Raw genomic sequence first — 21,870 nt, 5'->3', positions numbered from 1 at the left:
CCCCGCTCCTTGCATTGATCAGGATCTATCATATCATAGCAAAAAATTACCTTAACTAAGGCCTCCAATCCCACTGCAGAGAAGGGAGACCAAAACCCTATCTGTTTAGAAATAGCCTGAGTAAATAGGCCTTGCAGTGCGCCCAGAAAGCCAGCAAGCTTTGGCTGTAACAGATACTCCTGCAGGAGTTCTGCACCAAAACATTAAAAATTCTGCAACAAAAAATTTTATTTGTTAAAATAACACAATACAATCACACCAGCTTAAATTATTTTTGGTCATTTATTTAAAAATACCTGTCAGCAAGTATGTCTGTAACAATACAGACAACAAAAAAGATTCAGGAAATGTTTTTTGACAAATAGATTCCTTACTAGGCATATTAATACAGAACTCTGAGTAATAATCCATTTAAACTACAATACAGAACCATATTTCCTACACCCTTCTGAAGCAATGCAAAGGTTTGGGGGAGTTGGATAACAGAGGACCTGAGGGAGAGGGAAGGAGCCTGGACGTGAACTTGGAGGGTTGTTGGGTATGGGTGGAGAAAGTATGGAACAGGGTTTGGTTTTGTTTTTGTTTTTTTGTGGGGGGGGGGGCTGCGAGGGATTGTTAGGGAGCTTCCCCCATGCAGACCCTGGCTGACCCTTAGCCTCTCCCATTCAGTCAAGCACATCTGACCCTGGCTCCATGTGTTCCTGCACCCCCACGTGTCCTTGCACCCCCTGTCCACGTGTCCCTCCACCCCCACCCAGACACCCATTCCCCCCATCCCCATGTGGCCCTGCACCCCCTCCCCATCCCTGTGTGATTCTGTACCCCTATCCCCATGTGTCTCTGTGCCTCCACTCAGCCATTCTCTGTTTCTATGTGTCCCTGTACCCTCTCCCCTTGTCCCCATGTGTCTGTGTGCCCCTCCTCAGCCACCCTCCCTCTCTATGTAGCTCTGCATCCCCTCCCCCATCACCATGTGGCCCTGCACCTCCACTCCCACTCACCCCTTGCCCGAGTCTGTCCTCCCCAACTAGCCCTTATGAGCCCCTGTCTCACCTCCCCCAGCACCCCACTCTCTCCTGGCCTGGCCTGGCCTGGCCTGGCTCTTTCTCATTCCCAGCTGGCTGAGCACGGCAGCTGTGGGCTATCACCACAGCGCCCTCTGGTGGGCAAAAGCCAGAACTTCTAAAGTTATTTTCTGCTGGGTGCTGCTGCTGTTTTTGCATCACAGTGCCCTCTGGTGGGCAAAAGGTGCAGCAACATTTTGGCAGAAGCTTTTTTCTGCGCAAAAACAAATAAAAATATGTGCAGCTCATTAATTATGCACACACACAGTGGCACAGAATTCCACCAGGAGTAAACAGACCAAAAGCAGTAGTGAATTCCATTGTCATAGGCCCCGGCCCAGGAAAACCCAGCCCTCCAGCCTCTACAGCAACCAACATGGGGATAGCCATAATGAGCATGAATGGATTTCATCTATGGGGAAAGCCATGGCAGTCTTTAAAATACCTAAGACCTAAACTAAAAAAGGCTTTTTAGGTCAAAATTAACCCTTTGCATTGCAACATGACTTAATTAAGGCAGTGCAGTCTGTAGAGCACTTGGGGGAAACACGCCGTATGTGAAACACCAGTAATTAGCAAAGAGCTGCATGCTGTACTAGCTGATGGAACCGAATGGTCTTCAGGTCCCTAGCAGGTTGCATTAGAGTAATTTAGCCTGAAGGTAACAAAAACATATACAACAATCTACAGAGTAGAAAAAAAATCACTTTTGCCATTACTGCTTCAGAAACAATGGTCCAAGCACATCTTCCAAGAAGATTCTTGGGTTGCAAACCACAGAAACAAAAGGCAGACGTGCCCCTCACCTGAAAAGTCAGATGTTAGTTTTCCTGTTTTCTTGGATTGCTTCTTGGGTAGTTTGCATCCAAACCCCAAATTCAGCCAGACTGTAGGAAACCCAGGCAAACAACTGAACACATGAGATAATTGTGTCTTGGCCAAATTCCAGTTTGGGTAATTGCATTCTGACCACTTCAAAAAATTAAAATCTCCCTGTGTTTTCAACTGGTGAAGATTCTGTACTAGTACGTGGCATACTGGCTATTTAATTTAATTTATTTCTATCGGTTTATCAGCACCGGTCTGGCACTCTAGATCTATACAGTTTTTCAAACTATAGTTCATACAAAATTGTAAAATTCCATACTACAAAAAGGTGACATTTTCAAAAGTGCCTATGTGACTTAGAAACCTAAATGCTATTTTCAAAAGTGATGTAGGCACTTAGGTCCAGAGTCTTGGAAGTATTTAGGCTCCTAGCTTCTCTTTAAGCTCCAAACTTCCACTGATTTCCATAGAAGTTAGGACTCCAAAGAGAATTTAGAAGTCTAAATACCTGTGAGGATCTGGCCTAGGGCCCAGATTTTTAAAGCTATGTAGACATTGCTGCTCTTGGTGTTGTAATGCCTAACTGATTTAGGGGCTTTTTTCTCATTTTCAAAAGTGATTGAGACACTTAGGAGCCAAACTCGTATTGACAGTCAATGGGATTTAGATACTGAAGTTCCTAAATCACTTTGAAAATGAGAATGAAGCTTCTAAATCAATTCAGTGTTGCAATGCCTATTGCAGCAATGCCTAAATACCTTTACAAATCTTGGCTTCTGAGCCTAAGTTTTATTGAAAGTCAATGGGACTTAGGTTCCTAAGTGCCTACATCTCTTTTGAAAATGGAGGTTGGCTCCTAAGTCACTTAGGCATGTTTGAAAATTGTACCCCAATCTATAATGTTCAGGCTCTAATTTTTTGTGTAGTGTTGCCATACGCTGCTGAACAGTTGTTGAGCCTTGTCAGACTAGTGCACATCTTCCTGGAGAGAGCTGGTCTGACATTTAATTATATCTCCAATTAACATATGCAGCTGTTCAGTAAAAAATAATATTTACTTTAATAGAAACCTTCTTTAGTAAACAGCTATGTGACAAAGAATCTTTTTAAACAAAGTGCACCAAGACTTGTCTGCTAAGTGCAATGCTCATAGGTAAGTGGAGGAATGGGAGAAAGATAAGTTACTTTATCAAAAAGTTTCCCTTGTTTATGATGTTTAAAATAATCTTTTGGCTCTACAGAATTTATGATAGAAGATAACACCGAGAGGCAGAAGAGAGCAGTGGTTCAAAAGGACACAGGGAGTTGTTAATCAATGTGGCAATTCTACTGCGTGCCACTAAGCTGAGAGAGAAATCAAGGAGCACTGCTAGAATCACAGTACTGAGTAATGCTCTGTAGCAATTCTATCTGTAAACATGATTGGTATTGCCACGGAAAAGAAGTTTTAAAAGAGAACTGGATAAATTCATGGAGGTTAAGTCCATTAATGGCTATTCACCAGGATGGGTAAGGAATGGTGTCCCCAGCCTCTGTTTGTCAGAGGGTAAGGAGAGAGATCACTTGATCATCACCTGTTAGGTTCACTCCCTCTGGGGCACCTGGCATTAGCCACTGTCAGTAGACAGGATACTGGGTTGGATGGACTTTTAGTCTGACCCAGTATGACCGTTCTTATGTAAGTGCATTACCCTGTTCTTTCTCACTGATGTGAGCATTTGGCTATACCTGTAATCTTCACATGCACATTTGGATGGTTAATATCAGGGTCTCAGAAACCACGTTGATTAGTACAAGGTCAGACTCTGACTAGAATGTCTCATTTGGTTTCTGTGAGAGAAAACTGTGGATTGCCCATTAAAGATAAATAGAAACCTCTAGTGAGATTCAGTACAGAATCCAGGCTAGCGTCGTTAGTGAGCTGGTTAAGAAACCTTTCAGAACACCCTCCTTCATTGCAAAGGATTACAGAACTGTAGTTACTTGAAAAGGGTTTCAGTGACACTTTCATGGCTTTGATCTTTAGTCACAGAGAGGCTGGTTTCTAGTCTAAAAACACTCACTTTTAACAAGATATTAACAGAACGGCTGCTCGGTAATTTGCAGAACAGACTTTTCAAAGAAACTCTGTGCTGCAGAGTCTCCTTCGTGCTGCGTGTAAGTATAGTGACGCATCAGGGCTCATCTTGCCACTAAGCAGGGAAAATGTCAAAGAGCGGTGTAGGGTTTGATGAGTGTGATTCCCATTCAAGTCAACAGTAGCCAAGCACTAAAATCCCATGCAATTCTCTGACAACAATAGGTATAAAAATTATACTAAACACGTACGGTGCTTGGTGTGTCCCCACCACCACTGGGACAGTACTCTCACTGCAAAACAAACAACCAACCTGTGGCAGTCTCAGAGCCCAGGTCTACAGACTTGTGCTTGTGCTATGCTGCTAAAAATAGCAGTGTAGACGTTCCCGTTTGCACTGGAATCCGAGCTTTGAAACCTGGCAAGGGGGATGGATTTCAGAGCCCAGGCTCCAGCCTGAGCAGAACATTTACACTGCTGTTTTTAGCACCATTCTGAGCCCAAGTCTCTAGACCCAGGCTCTGAAGCTTGCTGCCGCAGTTTGGGGTTTTTTATGCCGTGAGAGCTCTTGTTGTAGAGAGTGCCGGAGGGTTTTGGTTGCTGGGGGAGCATATAGCGTAGATCAGAATGACACAGTGGAAGGAAATGGCCAAACACCACCAGAAGTCAGCCATTTGCTACTCTCAGAGGGGATATTCAGTGGTACTGATGGGGGCTAGTGTACATGCCGTCCGGAGATTCGGACAGGCCATGCTAGAATGATGCATCACGAAGTTAAAGTTCACAAACTGAAAAGCACTGTTCAGTTGTGTTCAGATACCTGCTTAGAATTGCAAGGTTTCCACAAGAGTGGCTAGCTGCCCTCAGAGCCTTTTGTAGTGTTATAGGATAATGACACTGATTCCTTTGTGAAGTGCTTTGAGATTTAAAGTTGAAAAGGCTTTATATAAGAGCGAGGTATCGTTATTATTACTGATGCTTTGTATCGCCTATTATGTCTTGTAATTTCCGGCCTCCAGAGAAGACTATTCCAAGTTTTACAGCCTTCCTATATTTCTCATCTCCTCCAGAAATAACCAAGCCACTCCCCTGGCAGGACGGCAGTGCTTTTAGGCAACAGAGACTGTATAACTGACCCTGTAGATCTCACGGCGCTCAAGAGACACTCACCTTAGCTGCAGTAAGGCTGTTCAGCTTTCAGATTGCAGAGAGCTATAGTAGGCAAAGGACTTGAAACATTTCTGGAATACATCGGCTTTGTCATAATCCCAAGATTTAATTCTGAGAAAAGGTTTCCAAGGGACTGTTAAGCACTTTTGAGCAGATAGTTAAAGTAATGATACCCTTTAGAAGGGTTCTGCTCTCTTGATAGTCAGCTGTCTATTCAGAGGGCATACTGGAAGCTCCATGGAAGGGAATAAATAGCCATCATTAGAAGGCAATGGAGAAATCAGTTTGTTATTCTTTAATGCAGTGCCATAAAGTGCATGGCACTTTATGAAAAAACTAAATCAGCGCTTAGATTGCAGCTTCTGTTGAGCGATGTCAGAGGAGCTACTTACCCAGGATCCTCACCAGGGCAACAGAGCACAGAACGTGGTAATAGAGAGGCAGATGTCAGTGGAATTTGTCTGGATTTCTTCCAGTGAAATAGAGTAGACTCTGGCCATAGGTAGCTTGCAGTGAACTTACTTCAGTTTCACAATGGTGTAAAAAGCAAAATCTGGCCCAACGTCATCAGGCATATTCAGGGAGGTGGGATTTTTTTTTTCCTTGCAGACTAGTTCAAATTCTCTGTTTATTTGTATCATGAGATACATAGTCACATATTTATAGTCATAAAAAAAATCAGTGACAGCTTAAGAAAGCATTCTAGCTACAAAAGCAAACAGTTAAACTGCAAGTACACAATCAGAAAACAAGAGTAGTTCCAGATATACAGCTTAAAAGGCCCAGAGAGAGATTTTCCATGAGAATTAACTGAGGAAACATTAGAGAAATAGAAAACAAAGTGACTATGAAAAAATCCCCAGACATTTCAATGTAATCTATCCATTCGAAGGAAATACAAGAAGTTTGAAGAGTGCAAATACAGCCAGTTGTGAGTTGAGGTTCCTGAATCTCCACACAATACTCAGGTTGCTATAATAACATGCTGTTACTATGGATCCCATAAAAATATATGAATTGCTAATGTATCTATCATCTTGGATCTAGGTGTCTGTTGATAGGCTAATGCATTTCACCAGTTACATTTATTTATTAATTAGCCCTTGAAGTAGGTGGCAGTTTACTGAACAAATAACAGGCAAAGTCCCTGCACCAAAGAACTGCAATCTAAGAGCCTTATTTAAGGGCTGAATTAACTTCACAAATCCATTAATTTAATTGGGGTTACACTAGCATAAAGCAATCTGGTCAGGCAAGAAGCAGCACACATTGGTCTTTTATTGACCTGGATAAAACTAAGTCGCTGGCCATTTCCATCAAGCAGCCTCCAGCTTCAGATTAGAAGTTCAGTATTAATCTGTCTGGATGGGATATTGAGCAGGTGGCAACTGACCTATACTGAGAGGCATCATAGACAGTGCTGGAGGACACTCCAAAGATGTGGATACTCATATAGCAGCCCCTACTGCTGTGTTTTGGCCCCGTCAGGGTATGTCTACACAGCAGCTGGGAGCAAGTCTCCATCCCAGCTCATAGTCATAACATTTAAGGCCAGAAGGGACCACTGGATCATATATAGTCTGACCTCCTGTATAACATAGGCTACCAAAACTACCCAGAAGAGGAGAGACTTGTGCTAGCTTTGCTCAAGCTAGCACACTAACAATAGCACAGTAGAGGCTGTGGCTTGGGCAGCACGTGCTCTCAACTGATGCTGTCAGCGATGGGAAGGGTATGCTACCAGGAGCCATGTTCCCAGGAGATTCGCCTGGTGGGAGCACTGGGGTTGACAAGCCCTGCTCTCTCCTCTGCCACCCTTGCTGCAGCTGCCATTGAATCGGAGGGCCTGGGGACTGCTCATTTCCTAGGACATTGAGTGTGATTTGGAAGGGTGGTGGTGGGCACCCGCTGAGTTTTGTGTGGCAGCAGTCATCAGCGGGAGAATTGTGCTGTTCCCTAGTCAATTAAAAGAAGTGCCCGCACCATTAATGCATAGTCAAGTTGTCTCTGTACCATCATTGTTAGAGCCTTTACATCTTCCCTAACTGCTCTACATACCAGGTTCTGTGGACATGATTCTCTAGTGGCCTAAATGGTTTCTTTTCATCCTTATCTGTATTGCCCTTGTGTAGCTTGTGAAGTCCAGATGTTAACATGTGGACCTCATTTGCTCTTGTGCTAGTTTGCACTTACTAAAAAAGATACGCTTTATTTCGCCAGCACTGCATTTCACCTGGTTCTAAATATCTCTGCACATATACAGCTAGTAACTGTTCTTGATCAGGGAGCATGTACAGTACTTATGAACATGAGTGTCAGGGCTAACATAATTCCCTAGTTCAGTGCCACGTTCCAAGGAGGAGAGTTTTGCCCTAATGAATTCTTTGCAACCTTTCCATGGGGCCCTGTGTTTTCCCCTCCCCCCAGTGAGCTCTTTGAGCTCTGCAGAGGCACAAGGGTCATCCGAGCAGGACCCCTGCCTCCCACTGCTGCCAGTCCCAGTCTTCCCACCTCAGTGCCTTGATAGCCTGGCTACTGCTGGAGCTGTGTTGTCCAGCTAGTGCCCCAGGACCCTTCTCAGGTTCCACGTCACAGAGGGAGGAAATGCATAATGAATGCTGACTGAATAGGCCTTGAGTGAGCACATAAATCCTGCAGGGTTGTGGGATACGATGCTCGGGTACCTCTGTCCCTCCAACTTCTCCCCTTCCCACCCTCTGCTGTCACCTGCCATAGTTGGTTGAGCTCCACAGACGGTTCTCAGCAGGATCAAGGAGACCGGGGAGGAGTACAGTGCCGTGGAGATGACACTTCCTCGCCGTGCCAACAGGCTTCTGCTTGGTGGCAGGAACGGCAGGGCCCTGAGTAAGAAACTCTTGCTGTTTCAAAATAGAAAAGAAAAAAAAATTGTTGTCTATAGATCACTTGATCCCTAAGCTCTGCCCCTCAATTTCACTCTCGCTGCTACTGAGCCTCCATCTGCTTCTTACAATTCTTGCTACTCAGCCTTTAATTCCTTATCCCTCTCGAACGGCTCCCTAATTAAGTAAGCTCTGAAAATGAAAAGCAGCAGAGGAGCAGCACATTTGCTCTCTGTCCCCTTAATCTAGGAGTCCTGCATGCACTATTTTGGAAGCTAAATTGAGGTTGCGGCATAAAAACCCCAAATCTGCTACTCAAAATTGTCTTTGGGCACATAGGTGAAACATTTGCAGGCATGAAAACAAGAATGTGGAGCTTTAGCAGGCTCAGAGAAGCGTGGGGGCAAATATAAAGTGGTTTCAGGCACAATAGTTCTGTTACAGACATATGCTTTTCTTGATCCACAGCTTTAACAGCTCCCTGGTGTTGAGGAAACAAACAGTCATTCCTAGTGGCTTGTGAAAATGGAAACATGAACTTAAAAAACTCAGAAGTCACCACTCATTTATTATACCCAACTGCTGGTGCAATCCCGCTTCTATTAATAATCAATATAGTCACTGCTATATCACCTGCATTCAGAATGAATGCCGTTTATCCCACACAATGTGTGGAAGAAATTAATTTAATTGCTTCATTCATCAGTCAACCAAAAGGCAGATGGGAACATTCAGATAGAATTAAATATTATGCGGGATGCTTGCTAGAGCCTACAATTGTTATGGATACAAAATAGTTTTAGACACAAGTTTTCAAAACATTTGCCTTTAAGGCTTGCATTCTCCACGCTTGGCTTCTGCCGGGAAGTGAATTTTTTTCTATGATCTTTCAACAACACCCCTTCAGTTATTTTGAGTTCAAAAAAGCTGGAGGAAAAATCCCATTTAAAAATATAAGTAAGGGTGGCATGGTATGGTATTGCCACCCCTACTTCTGCGCTGCTGCTGGTGGGGCACTGCCCGCAGAGCTGGGTGCCTGGCCAACAGCCGCTGCTCTCCAGCCCTCCAGCTCTGAAGGCAGTGCCAAAGTAAGGGTGGCAATACCATGACCCCCTGAAATAATTTTTGTGACCCCTCCACAACTCCCTGTTGTATCAGGACCCCCAATTTGAGAAACCCTGGTCACCCCTGTGAAATCTGTATAGTATACAGTAAAAGCACACAAAAGACCAGATTTCACAGGGGGAGACCAGATTTCACGGTCTGTGACATGTTTTTCATGGCCATGAATTTGGTAGGGCCCTAACAATGACCATATGTGTCTACGTAGGCAGCTTCCGATTTGTTACCGTGTGTTTAGACTAATGCCGAGATTTTCTTAACTATGTTGTGCTTCTGAGAACTAAAGTATTTTATTATGTGATGATCTGATTCCTAGAACAAATTAGCCCAGCCATTTCTTTCACGCTACCTGAAATGAAAAACAGTTTCACCAGCAAGAGCAGGGGGATAAATTGGAATTCAAATACTGAGAACTGACAGGAAATCAGTATTCTACTCTTAAACTCAGTAACAAGATCACTGTGAGTGCTATATATCTGGTCTTATTCAGCATTGTGGGGTTTCATCTTTTTTTTTTTTTTTTTACCCAATACACTCCATGTGAACTCCAATCCTCCTGTTAACTTGTGCCTTGTGCTGGGGTTTTTCATGTGATCATGTTATTTCTGTTCTTGGTGGAAGCAGAAGTTGATTAGATCATGCTGGAAGTATGCAGAGGTCTAGAGAGGTTGGTCAGAATAAGTTTGAAACCACAGTTTCTGCTTCTATGCTTGGCAATTCTGTCTGACCCTAGTTAGGTTTTTTAGGCCTCTTAGCATGTGTTACATTTTAGTATGTTTAAAACTAATTTTGGGCATACATAACATAAAAATGGTAAACTATATAAATCACAGCCTTTATTTTCTTTCCTTAATACTTTTTCCTTGCTTTAAGCTGAATGACTCATGTTAGCTTTCACTCCCGTGTTCCCAGGCAGTGCTGCTCAGACCTCTCCCTGCTCCATGACTCTTTTCAAACAATGGTTTTAACCAAGAACCCTGAAGACTTTGATTTTCCAGCTGAGAGGCAGTTGGGTCCAAGGGATTGAGCTCTAGGCTAGAAATCATGCGCTCATAATTCCTGTGCGGGCATGAACCTGGTGTGTGGCCGTGGGAGATCGACGCTGCTGCAATTGATGCAGCGGGTGTTGATTTAGCGAGTCTAGTGAAGACCCTCTAAGTCAATGGCAAAGCACTCTCCGGTCGACTTCGATACTCCAACTCCCCAGAAGGGTAAGGGAAGTCAATCGGAGAGCGTCTCCCATCGACGCAGCATAGTGAAGACACCAGGGTAAGTCAACCTAAGCTATGTCGATTCCAGCTACATTATTCACATGGCACAAGAATAAACAGCTGAAGAAAAGTCAGCTGAAGAATCTGAGTTGCATTATCTGAGTTGTATTCTAAGTGTTGTAAGAAATCTCACAACAGAATCCAGATCACCACAGGTCATGTGTCATGTAGTTAGTTTGGGATCCCTCCATGGCTTGAGAGCAGATGAAGCTGTGGATCTAGACAAGCAAATGAAGTTCTCTGGGTAAATCCCAATGAAGTTTAGAAATTCTTGATAAATAAAAGCCATTAATTAGAAACCTTTTATTAGCAAAAATGAATAAAGTACAGGTCAAGCTATTTTATTTACACATATTAGATACTAGAGTTCCTAGAGGAAGGATAAATTAACAGAAGTCTTTTTTTAAAGGCTTATGAAGCAAGAACCCATGGAGCAGATCTGAGAATACTATTGATAATCTATGTTACATCTTGAATCATTCAGATATGTACGTCAAAATGAGAATTCAGAATCTCCATAATTGACCTAGATGGATAAAAGTCATATAAACCACGCACAGAAACTATAAACCTGCCCTGCAAAACATTATAGTTTGCATGATTTTTCAGATACCTGGCTCATTGAACAAAATATATTAGAGAGACAGTTGCAAGAGTAAGACTTCCACGAATATCCTAAGATATGATTAGAGATGGGCCAAAATTGGAAATTCTTTTTGGAACCCCTGTGTATTTCACCAGAGTATAGATCCAAATTCCTCAGATTCAACTCTGCCTCCATTCCAGGTCAGATCCTACATTGAAAAAGGCCTGTTTCCCAGGTTGGTTATAGCCAAAATCCTACAAGTCATTTTTGCCAGGTTTTGAGCTAAAATGGCAGAAATCTCACAAGATTTTAGTACCCTTAAATCCAAAACTCAACCCTAGTCTTAATTTGGGCTTGAACCTAGACCAAATGTAATAGAGATCTGAACACCATCACCTCACTCATAAGTCAAATTGATGCTGTTTAGTTCTAGGAATTATTTTGGTTAAGTTCTATGGTCTGTGTTATAAAAGAGGTCAGACTAGATGATGACATCGGTCCCTTCTGGCCTTGGAATCTAGAAATCTAGGAGCAATACAAATAGCGGCTCAGAATGATAAGCCTGTCAGGGATGTGACAGTGATTTCCATTTCATAGGTCATGCTTTGGGTGTCTCCCCAGTACACTAATCCCATTATCCTCAGTAAGTGGTATCATTATAGATATTGTAGGTCCTACAACATGAAATATTTTATTATTTATAGCCAGATTAAGTTGAAAATCTTGCATTCTGTACATTACATTGCTGTTTATAGAAATGTGTTGATTCCTGTTTCTTAATTAAGGTTACTAATATTGTGATGTGTCCCAGTTCAATAAGCATTGCATTAGGAAAGTATTTTAATGCATGCTAATAATCTCCATATGTGGAGTTCATCCCTAAGAGTTAAGAGTATCTGTAACAAATATTAACACCTATACCTCTTTGGAGATTCCTATAAAACAAGGATCTTAAGAAACGTTTGCTTCATATAGCATAACACTGACAGTCTTGCCAGCTATTGACGTAATTCTGGGGTCTTCCTACTTGTTACTGGAAAAAATCCTTGAGAAGTTCATGGCAGGAAAACTCCAGTGGTTTCTGAATTGCCTTGATACCAATCAGTCAGATTTTAGATTTAGATATGGACTAGGCACTGGTTGCATTAGTCAGTGATCTCCTCCTCATAATCATAGAATTGTAGAATCGTAGCACTGGAAGGGACTTCTAAAAGTTCGTCTAGTCCAGTCCCCTACACTCATGGCAGGACTAGGTATTATCTAGTAGTATCTATTATGGATGGATATAAAGTGTCCATGCTGCTGCTTTTATATCTGCTGGGTTGCCTTTCATAATACTGACCACATGGTTTAGTTGCCATACCTGAGACACTCCTAGGAGGACTGGATGGAGGGTTTTTTTGAGCGTGAGGGGGCCCACTGGGTATTACTGGTCAGCTGCTGTTCTGCTGAAGTACAGCAGGGTTACCACAGGGATTTATTTCATCATATCCACTGTGTAGAAGCATGAGGCTTAATGGGGAGACATGGACTGTGATAACACACACAGCTCTACAGCTTTGTTGCTTTGATCTTGGTAGGTAAAGTTGAACCAATGACCCAGAGGTTGTCTGAGACTGTGAACTGAATGAAGGCTAGATACAAATAAGGTAAAGGGAATGTTAGTAGGCTGGACGAAGCAACCACTAGAATTGATAGACCAGATAAAGTGATGGCATCTGCCATATGCAACACAGGTTTTGTAATTTAGCAGTTTCTTGAGATGTTGGTCTGCTTTTGGATAACTAGCTGTGTCTAAGAGCACTGTTGACACGTAGTGAAATGTGACTGTCTTTTTTCTCTAGGATGTGGCCCTTGCTGCAAATATCCCTGCCTTTGGTCTCCTCCAGAGTAGAATATTGTAATGCATTCTGCACCATGCTGTGCACTGAGACCATTCTGAAATGAAAGCTAGCACAGAATGTTGCATCCCAGTTGTTAAGTAGCGTGTCAGGCAGAGAGCATACCAGAATAGTACTCTGTAATCCTCACTGGCTGTCAGGGGGATTTCAAAGTGTTAGTCTGTAACTTATTGCTATTATATTTTTTATTAATTTATCTCAGGTAGCGCCCACACTCTTCTAGGTGATCTCAGAGGAAAGTCCCTTAATGACAGAGAGAGGGTAGAGATAAGGGGCACACAAAAAAGAAGAGGAGGCATTGCATAAGAGAAGAGTGATCAAAGTGGTAACTGGGTATGGAAAAATAAGACTGACGCAAATACACATTTGAAATCTGGGATACATAATTTACTCCTCAGACTTGTCAGCAGCAGTTAGGGTGACCAGATGTCCTGATTTTATCGAGACTGTCCTGATATTAGGGACTTTGTCTTCTATACAACCCTTTTACCCCCACCTCCATCCCGATTTTTCACATTTGCTGTCTGGTCACACAAGTGGCAGACAATAATGTGGATTAGGGGTGGGCAGTATGGGTGTCGTGAGGTCAGAGCTGAAGGTTACCATAATCAAAATGGAAGATGAGGACCAGAGCAAGCGTTTGGCAGCAGAGATAGAAAGAAGAGGACTGATCTTAGCTACTAAGGAGGAAGAAGCTACAAGATTTGGACACTGCTTGTATGTAGGGAGAGGAAGTAGTTAGAGATGAATTCAAGCTGGGAAATGGCAGGTTTGAGTAACAGGGAGGATGATGGCGTTGTCAATAGCAATGAAGAAGTGGGGGAGTGGCTGGTGTTTAGGAGTGAAGATAAGGAGGTCAGTTTGGGTCATGGGAAGCTTACACTGATGGTGAGACATCCAAGAGGAAGTGCCAGAGAGACAAACCGAGATGTGGGACATGATGGAGGCAAGTTGAGGGCAGAGAGGTAGATTTGCGACAGGTTGCCTTAGTGCAGGTAGCTGAAGCCAAGTAAGCAGATGAGGTCATGCGAAGAAGGGGGGACCTAAGGACATCACTTTGAATAGGAGGAGAGAGGAGGAGGTGGACCCACCAAAAGGCACACTGAGGGGACAGTCAGAGGGATGGGGGGAGAACCAGGAGAGGACAGGGTCAAGGAAAACACAGCTGAACCAAAGGGTTGAGAGAGGGTGTGATGACAGTATGAAAAGCTGCAGAGAGGTCAAGGAAGATGTAGATAGAGGCCCTGATATAGAGGTTGAAAGAGACTGTTGCACTGTTGCACCATGTAACAGCAGTTTCAGTAGGTTGAAGGGGACCAGAAGCCCAGTTGGATGGGCTCAGGGAGATAGAATAGGTTAAGGGAAACTCAGCAGCCTATAAATCCCCTAATTACAAAACATAGTTTGAGATGTGATTGCCTCAGTCCCCTGAAAATTGCCACAGATACAGTTAGTAGAAGTGCTCAAGTTAGAGCCCCTCAGATTAAAAAGAAGAGGAGATGGGTGCTGGCTGGGTGCTGTCTGAGAGGGGTTCTTTGTTTTGGAACTCACCCCAACCCTACCCTTTTGTGCCAGTCTTATTTGGACATGCTGCAAAGCCCGGCTTTTTCTCCAGTTTAAGTCTTTAGATGCACTGTTGTTTTTAATTAGTGTGGAACGTGCAGATTCTAGAATGGGCCTTGAAAAACAGAAAATCCAGATAAATAAGGCAAGAGGTCCCACAACTCTTGAAAGGCAGAAAGCCAGATTTGCATCACTCTCCCTGCCACATGCCTTTTGCATCCTATGATAACACATGTCCAAGACATCTACCGCATTAGTCTGATAATATGACTTGTCTGTGATCATTTGAATATCTAGCCATAGAAGATGTAATTAAAGAATTTATTTTTCTCTCTCTGCTCCAATTGACAAGTTGGCTGATTTTTTTCTAATGTTTCTCCGACCAAGATAAATTGGCGAAAGTTCCAATATTGTTTCTTAGGAAAAAATGTTTGTGATTTGAAGCTATGGAACATTCACAGGACCTGACTTTGTAGCTAAACACGAATTAAGGTGCAGCTCCTTCAAAGAGGTTAGCATGTGCTTAACTGTAATTAAGGCTATGATTATGTCACAGAGGTCACAGAAGTCACAGAATCCGTGACTTCCAGAAATCTCCATGACATTTCTGCCCCAGGGCTGGAGCTGTCAGCAGGCAGCCCTGCGGCTCTCAGCCACCATTTGCAGCGGGTCCCAAGCAGCTCCTCACCTCCAGGCAGCAGGGGGACCCCAGAGCTCCCTGGGGGGTCACCCAGAACTCCCACTCACCATGGGCGACTGGGCTCCCTGCAGCTGCCCAGTCGCAGTGGAGCCCCCCACAGCAGTCCAGCTGCGGCGGGACCCCGCAGCATTTCACTCACAGCAGGGGACCCTGCAGTGTTTCAGCTGCGGTGGGCGGTGGGGTGACCCCAGAGCTCCCAGCTGCTGCAGGAGGCGAGGGGACCTCAGGGTCCCCAGCTGCTGTGGGTGCTGGATCCTCTTGCCTCCCTATTTTGTCAGGGATATTTTTAGTAAAAATCACAGACAGGTCAGGTGAATTTTTGTTTATTGCCATCACCTGTCTGTGATTTTTACTAAAAATATCCCTGACAAAATCTGAGCCTGACCATAATCAAGGGAGTGGTCTTCTTGAAACCAATGGGACTAAGGGAGGTAGTGTTGCCTAGTGAACAGAGCACTGTACTGGGACTCAGGCTTCTATTGACGCCGCTACTGCTGGTGACCTTGAGCGTGCCAGTTAGGCACCTAAAGACCAGTCTAAAGAGACATATGTACCTAAAGACCAGTTTTCAGCCTCCCTTATAACCTTTAGCCTAGCGGTTAGCTTACTCACCTGGATGTGGAAGACCCTGGTTCACTTCCCCCTCTGCCTGATGAGAGGAAGGGATTTGAATAGGGAATGGCTGAACCACTGTGCGGTGGGACATTCTGTCGTGGCTCAGTCTCTCCTGTTGAAGCCGTTCCATTTTGGATAAATAATGAAATATGCATTGGACCTGAGAGAGATTACGAATGCCTTTGTAATCGTTGGTCGGGGCATCTCTTGTTCATCCCACAGAGGGAGCAGTGGAACAGGGGTCTCCCATACCCCAGGTGAGAGCCCTAACCACTGGGCTAAAGGTTATAAGGGAGGCCTTCTCCTCCCCTCAGCTGTTTTGTATGGAGTTAGGCATGCACTGCCATTCTTGCAAGAAATGACTGAGGCTCCTGATTCCAGGAAAGGTTTCCCATAGATCACAAGGGGAGCTAGGCACCGACCTATGTGAGAGGGGCAGGAATTAGGACTCACCCCTCTCGCCGACATCTCACATTGGTTAGCTTAGGCACCTACTGTGCTAGCATTTTCAGGCATCTATCTCTTCCCCGAGTGATTTTTCAATGTGCCTTTTCCGGATCTGATTTCGGATTTAATTTCTTTGTGCTTCAGTTTTCCCATCTGTAAAATAAGGGTAGTGATACTGACCTCCTGTGTAAAGTGCCTTGAGATCTCTTGATGAGCAGTGCTATATAAGAGCTAGGTATTATTATTATGTATTACTCACAGAAGTAAAATTAAGCACATGCATGTTTGCAGGATTTTGGTGCCTATGAGTGTTGTAACAAAATTTAAGAAAAATGTTATCAGCTTTGCAGTGGATGCATGATAATTACTAGATGTATGATAATTATTAAGTGTATGGTAGGTATAGCCCTAAAGCTACAAACTGAAAATTAGCCCCAAATCATGTAAAAATAACAAATGGAGGTGAGTTTGTAAGTCTTCCTCCTCCTGCTTGTAGTGTCCCCATGCTGTAGGTTATTGTTCCCATCAGAAATGATTTAAGACAGTTTTTGTTTTGTTTTTGTTCCAGTTGCAAGATGAACTTGATCAGGAATATCAAGACAAATTCAAAAGGCTCCCTCTGGAAATTCTGGAGTTTGTACAGGATGCCATGAAAGGGAAAATCAGTGAAGATGGAGACCACAGTTCTGCCACTTCCTCCCTGACATCTGAAAGTGGAAAACTGAACCATAAACCTTTGCAAAATGAAGAGGAAACAGAAGAAAATAATCCAGATAAAGTGTTTGATACTCCTTTTTAACTACCCATGCCAGCCCACAAGCAACAGCTATTGTGCCAGGGCATGCCACTCCCATGCTGCCCATTCTCTGTTTTCCTGTTGTGAGCTGCCACAGAACAGCTTCTGAATGCAGGAGGCATGTGTATTGAAGTGCACATTTTAAAAAGAAACATTTTGTAAAGATATTGTGCAAAGGTCTTCATTCTCATTCTTCGTTTTTTTTATTATACTAAAGCTTAGTGCAGAGAAAGCAGGGAACGAATGTGTTAATACTCCCCCACCCCAATATACAATGCGTAATTTTGAGGCCATATGCACTTTTAAGATAGTTTAATGAAGACCAGAGTATTGTACACAGACAAATGTGCACCGATTTCCTTTTAAAGTGCCAGTGCAAAGCATCCCAAACGAATACTGATCTTACGGAATTGTATGACAATACTTAATCATTTTTGTTTCCTGCGTTCTAACTGCACCTTGACAGCTGTGTCATCAGGTTACATTTGCACTGAAACATTTGATCCTTTTTAGCTTTGCGAGCACTGGTGGCTCGCTGTCTTGATATTGTGTTTATCATGTGGAGAGAAATATATTTGCTGCTGAAAAAAATCCTTCGTTGGAATTGTGGTGATTAGAGTAAGTTTAAAATCAAGAATTGGACTTAGTCTGTGTAGAGAAAGAGTGTGTGTGTACATTGTACATTTCTGTGAGTACATATATGTTTGAGCATATACATATATATGTGCACGCACACAAATACATACATACATATACACACACAGCAGGTATGTATTTGCAGTCGGTCTGCTCTTGTGGCAAAATGAAAAGTTTCAGGGATACGTGAATAGAAAACCTTTATAGATTGTAACCTCTGGGTTATAGTGATATTAAACAAACATTAAATCATAAGATTCTTTTCATGTTCTTGGTGTTGTAAATTGAAGTACATTTAGCAAATAAATTTGATATATATTTTGCAGCCTTGAAAGTATTGATTTTAAGTATCATATTTTAAGCTTACTGAATTTGATAGGGTTATAAAAATGTTTAAAACTATAAGATTTGAACATTTAGGAACATCTTCCATCATTTTTAATTCTGCAGTTCAGTTTTACTAATGTCTGAAGTTTAAAAGCAGATTTCAAAACCCCACCCGTTATTTCAAATATCTATTAATCCAGATATCCATACTTTAACATAAAAACATGTACTGTATGATATGCATGAGAGAAATAAACTGCATATTTTCAGAAATCTATATAAAAATAATTAGTAAGACTTTCTGAAAATCAGGATATTTGAAAAGGGAAAGAAAAATATTGTTCTCTGGCATCCCTATGAAAGAGGATGTGGGGTATGATAATATATATAGCCTGATTCTCACTTACACTAAGGCCACTTTATATTGCTCCCATCATGTAAAGGAGTTTTAAAGTGAGCATAAATATAATTTACTTGTACTTTAAGGCCCTTTTATAGTACCAGAGCAGTGAGACCCTAAGTGAAAATGTGAAACAAGCTCACAATGTGTAGATTTTCATACTTAGGCCACAGTCCTGCAAGCACTCACATGAGTAACTTTATACACATGAGTAATCCTATTGGATTCAATGAAATTATTCTGTGGATAATAATGCTCACATACATGTTTGCAGGATTTGGGCCTTAATTTGTATTTTAATACATAAATTTAAATGGTCTAATAGTAGCATAGCAAAGCATTTTAATAAATAATAGCAATTAAGTTACTTTACTTGCTTTCCCTCAGGATTTTAGTATTTTAAGTAACTTATTTTATTTAAATTTAAGCAATAAATACCGATCAAGCTTAAGTTCTGAGTTAAATACGATATGTGTATATATATTATAAGTTCAAATCTTAGAAAACAAACAGTATTTTGATGTTTCTTTTTTAAACTTAGAGCAGGCAAACAGAAAAATTGCACATTCTTTGGAGATCATATTTGGTTTAAACTGTTCTGGTTGATGATGATTACACTAATTTAATGACCATAGAACTCAACAGTCTGACTTTCAGCTTGATTTTAGAAAAATCAGTCTACTTTTGCACTTTGAAGATAGGCATTAATCATTCGATAAAAACCTAGAATGGTAAATTTAATGCTGCATTTTATAAACTAAAAATTACATAGGTTGTTGAAATTATAGAAAGGATATACTAATAGCAGTGTTCACAACAATACTGAGACTATTGCATTATAGTGATCATTGCCTTAGGGTAAAAATCATGACTCCACTGAAGTTTATGGTAAAACTTCCAGGGACTTCAGGGTAGCCAGGGCTTCAACGTTAGTCTTCAAATAGACTTGGGCAAATACAAATCAGCCTTTTATTTATATTTTAAAAAGTTTATGGTTGGACTAAGTATACTATCAGTTGTAGTCATTTTACAGTATGTTTGTATTTGACCATTTACTGTACTCACATTTTTTATATCTGTACAGTGCTACTTTTTGCAGTTGTCGGGTAGTGTGTAATACTGTACACCTTGCATTGTTCAGAGTATTACAGTGATACAGATATCATTTAATATTCATATTACTTGAACTAAATAAGATAACGAAAAAAGGGTCTTTATGATGTGCAAGTCTTGTGCCTTTTATGTATTTGCCTTGTTATGTGTTGAATGTGTAGAAATGTTGTACTGTGGACCTTTCTGTTGTATAGAACTCTCTATATTAAACTAGATTGTGCACTTCAGATATCTTTACACTACTGAGAATAGATTGGTTTGGGCAGTATAAGCAGAATTTTAAAAGTTCTAATGAAATGCCGGACATTTTGGATTTAACATGTTCATAATTATTTTAATTAATGCTCATGTATTAATTATTATTATGTATTCATTAAAAGATAACTAAAGGGACATTGCTTGCCTTTCTTTCAAATCAATGTTGCTCTTGTACATGGTATTAATGGTGTCTGTGATTGATTGGACTTTGGTGATTTGCTTTAAAAAAAAAAAGAAATATTTCAGTTAACATGTACATATTTTCGTTTCTCAATCTGATTGTTTCAGATGCATAATTCACATTTTTGTAAGAATTCTATGCAATTTTGTGGCATGATGTTTCTTCCATTTGTAATTTTATGTGCTTTCATCACAGATCCAAAGGACAAATAAAAATTTTCTTAACACAAAACTGTTGCTATGTTTGTTTATTACTGACTCAAAGAATTTACTTCCAGCTACCAAGCCCTTTGGTAACTAGACGGGTAATGGCATGAGAAGTAGATAATGAATCTTCCCTGCATATTCTCAGTACTCTCTTTACAGAGGGGAGAAAAGAAAATTGCACATACCAGAAAAATTATTTATTTGCCAAAGTTCAAAGCACATGAAAGAAACTGGGCTTCATAATTGCCTCTCTAGAAAGAAAGTTATGAAGTTACATGGCAAGTTTTTATAAAACAGTTATTACATGATTCATTGATTTATTCTCAGCTCAAGGTCTGTGTGTGTTTTACTTAAGCTAATCCAAAAAACTGCACGTGCAAGTTAAATGAGACTAGACCCCCTTTCTTCTACCCATAACTGTTTTTCAAATTATGTTAAAATGTATACTTATAAATGTTCATTTGCTAAGTCTTGCACTCAGATTTGAGAAGGGAATCCATTAATATGGCATTCATCCTTCCTCTTTGTATTTATTTACCTTTGAATTTACTGTGCAAAATAAATCTCTGGGAAATACGATAAAATTGATTTATTTAATTAATTTGTTTATTTAAATAGGCAAAAAGGTACAATGCAAAGTAGCAAATGTGTGAGGGAAAGATGGTTGGGATAGAGGGGCAAATGTAGAATGATGTGAGGAGCAAAGAGATGGGGAAAGTAGAGACTATGGAATTGACAGAAGAGGATCAGAACAAGGCCCAGGAAGGCAGAAGAAGAGGACTGCAAAGAAGGGAGAGAAATAAATAGAAGATCATGAAAGGAGTAAGTGATGGACTGGGGAGCGGGGCAAGCAAGTGATGTGGCGGGAGAGCAAATGGTGCCCAGAATGAAGGGATTCAAGGAGGAAGAGATCATAAAGTAAGCTGTGTTTGACAAAGGCATTGTCTAGAGGGTGAGGAGAGATCACTGAATGGGAGGCAAAGAACCAGGTTGGGTAGGCACAAGGAGGTGCTAAAGCATTGCCTGAAGATGGAGCAAATAGTCTAGAGGAAGGGAGACAGGACGGAGGAAAGTGGCAGATGGGAATATAGGTTAATGAGGGGCCAGATGAGTAAGCATGAAACTATGAAAGAGAATTTCAGGTGGACAGGATGGATGATAGGTGGGCCATGGGTTTAGAGAAATAGTAAAGGATTAGCTGGGAGGCGTTATCTCAGCCTGGGAATAAAGGTCAAAGGAGTATAGGTCTGGAAAAGGATGATGGTGTTGAAGAGGAAGGAGGGGAAGAAGTAAATGAAGAGGAAGGCACAAGTAATGGCCAGAAGAAAAGCACACTGATCACTGTGGGAAACATTAAGGAAGCCATGGGAGCGCAGAAAACTAACATTCTCTTCCCCTGGGGTCCAGTGACATAGAATTCTCATGGGTAGAGCCCTTCTAAATTCACAGCCATGAAAAAGTGTCACGGACCATGAAATCTGCTCTTTTGTGTGCATTTTCCCTATACTATATAGATTTCATGGGGGACACTAGGATTTCTCAAAGAAGTTGCCAGTCGTGATGATTTTTCGTACCATTGGTGTCAGGCTTCTAAGGTCGAGACAGTGGGATTACTCCCGTGCAACGGCTCTACCACTTAAAAAGCTTTCATGTACAGGTCCTGTGCAAATCATCAAACATCATCATCATACCACCCAAGTCCTGCAGCGCTGGGGGAGGGGCAAAGTGACAGGTGGAGATTACCACTG

The 21,870-nt window shown here is 41.7% G+C and overlaps 1 protein-coding gene across 2 annotated transcripts in view; it reads left to right on the top strand.

Moving 5' to 3' along the window:
- Positions 1–20,140, top strand: part of PLCB1 (phospholipase C beta 1) — a 645,127-nt gene extending 624,987 nt beyond the window's left edge. The window contains exon 32 of one of the 2 annotated variants that reach the window (XM_075064491.1): positions 16,774–20,140. In XM_075064491.1, the coding sequence (XP_074920592.1) occupies positions 16,774–17,004 (231 nt within the window). In that variant the 3' untranslated portion in view covers positions 17,005–20,140. The remainder of the gene's footprint in view (positions 1–16,773) is intronic. The other variant, XM_075064492.1, reaches the window with a different exon arrangement.
- The last annotated feature ends 1,730 nt before the right edge of the window (positions 20,141–21,870 follow it).

This window comes from Chelonoidis abingdonii, chromosome 3 (genome assembly GCF_003597395.2).
Source record: "Chelonoidis abingdonii isolate Lonesome George chromosome 3, CheloAbing_2.0, whole genome shotgun sequence".
NCBI lineage: Eukaryota > Metazoa > Chordata > Testudines > Testudinidae > Chelonoidis > Chelonoidis abingdonii.
The sequence above is the reverse complement of the archived record's forward strand: the minus strand, read 5'-3'. Positions and strand labels throughout refer to the sequence as shown.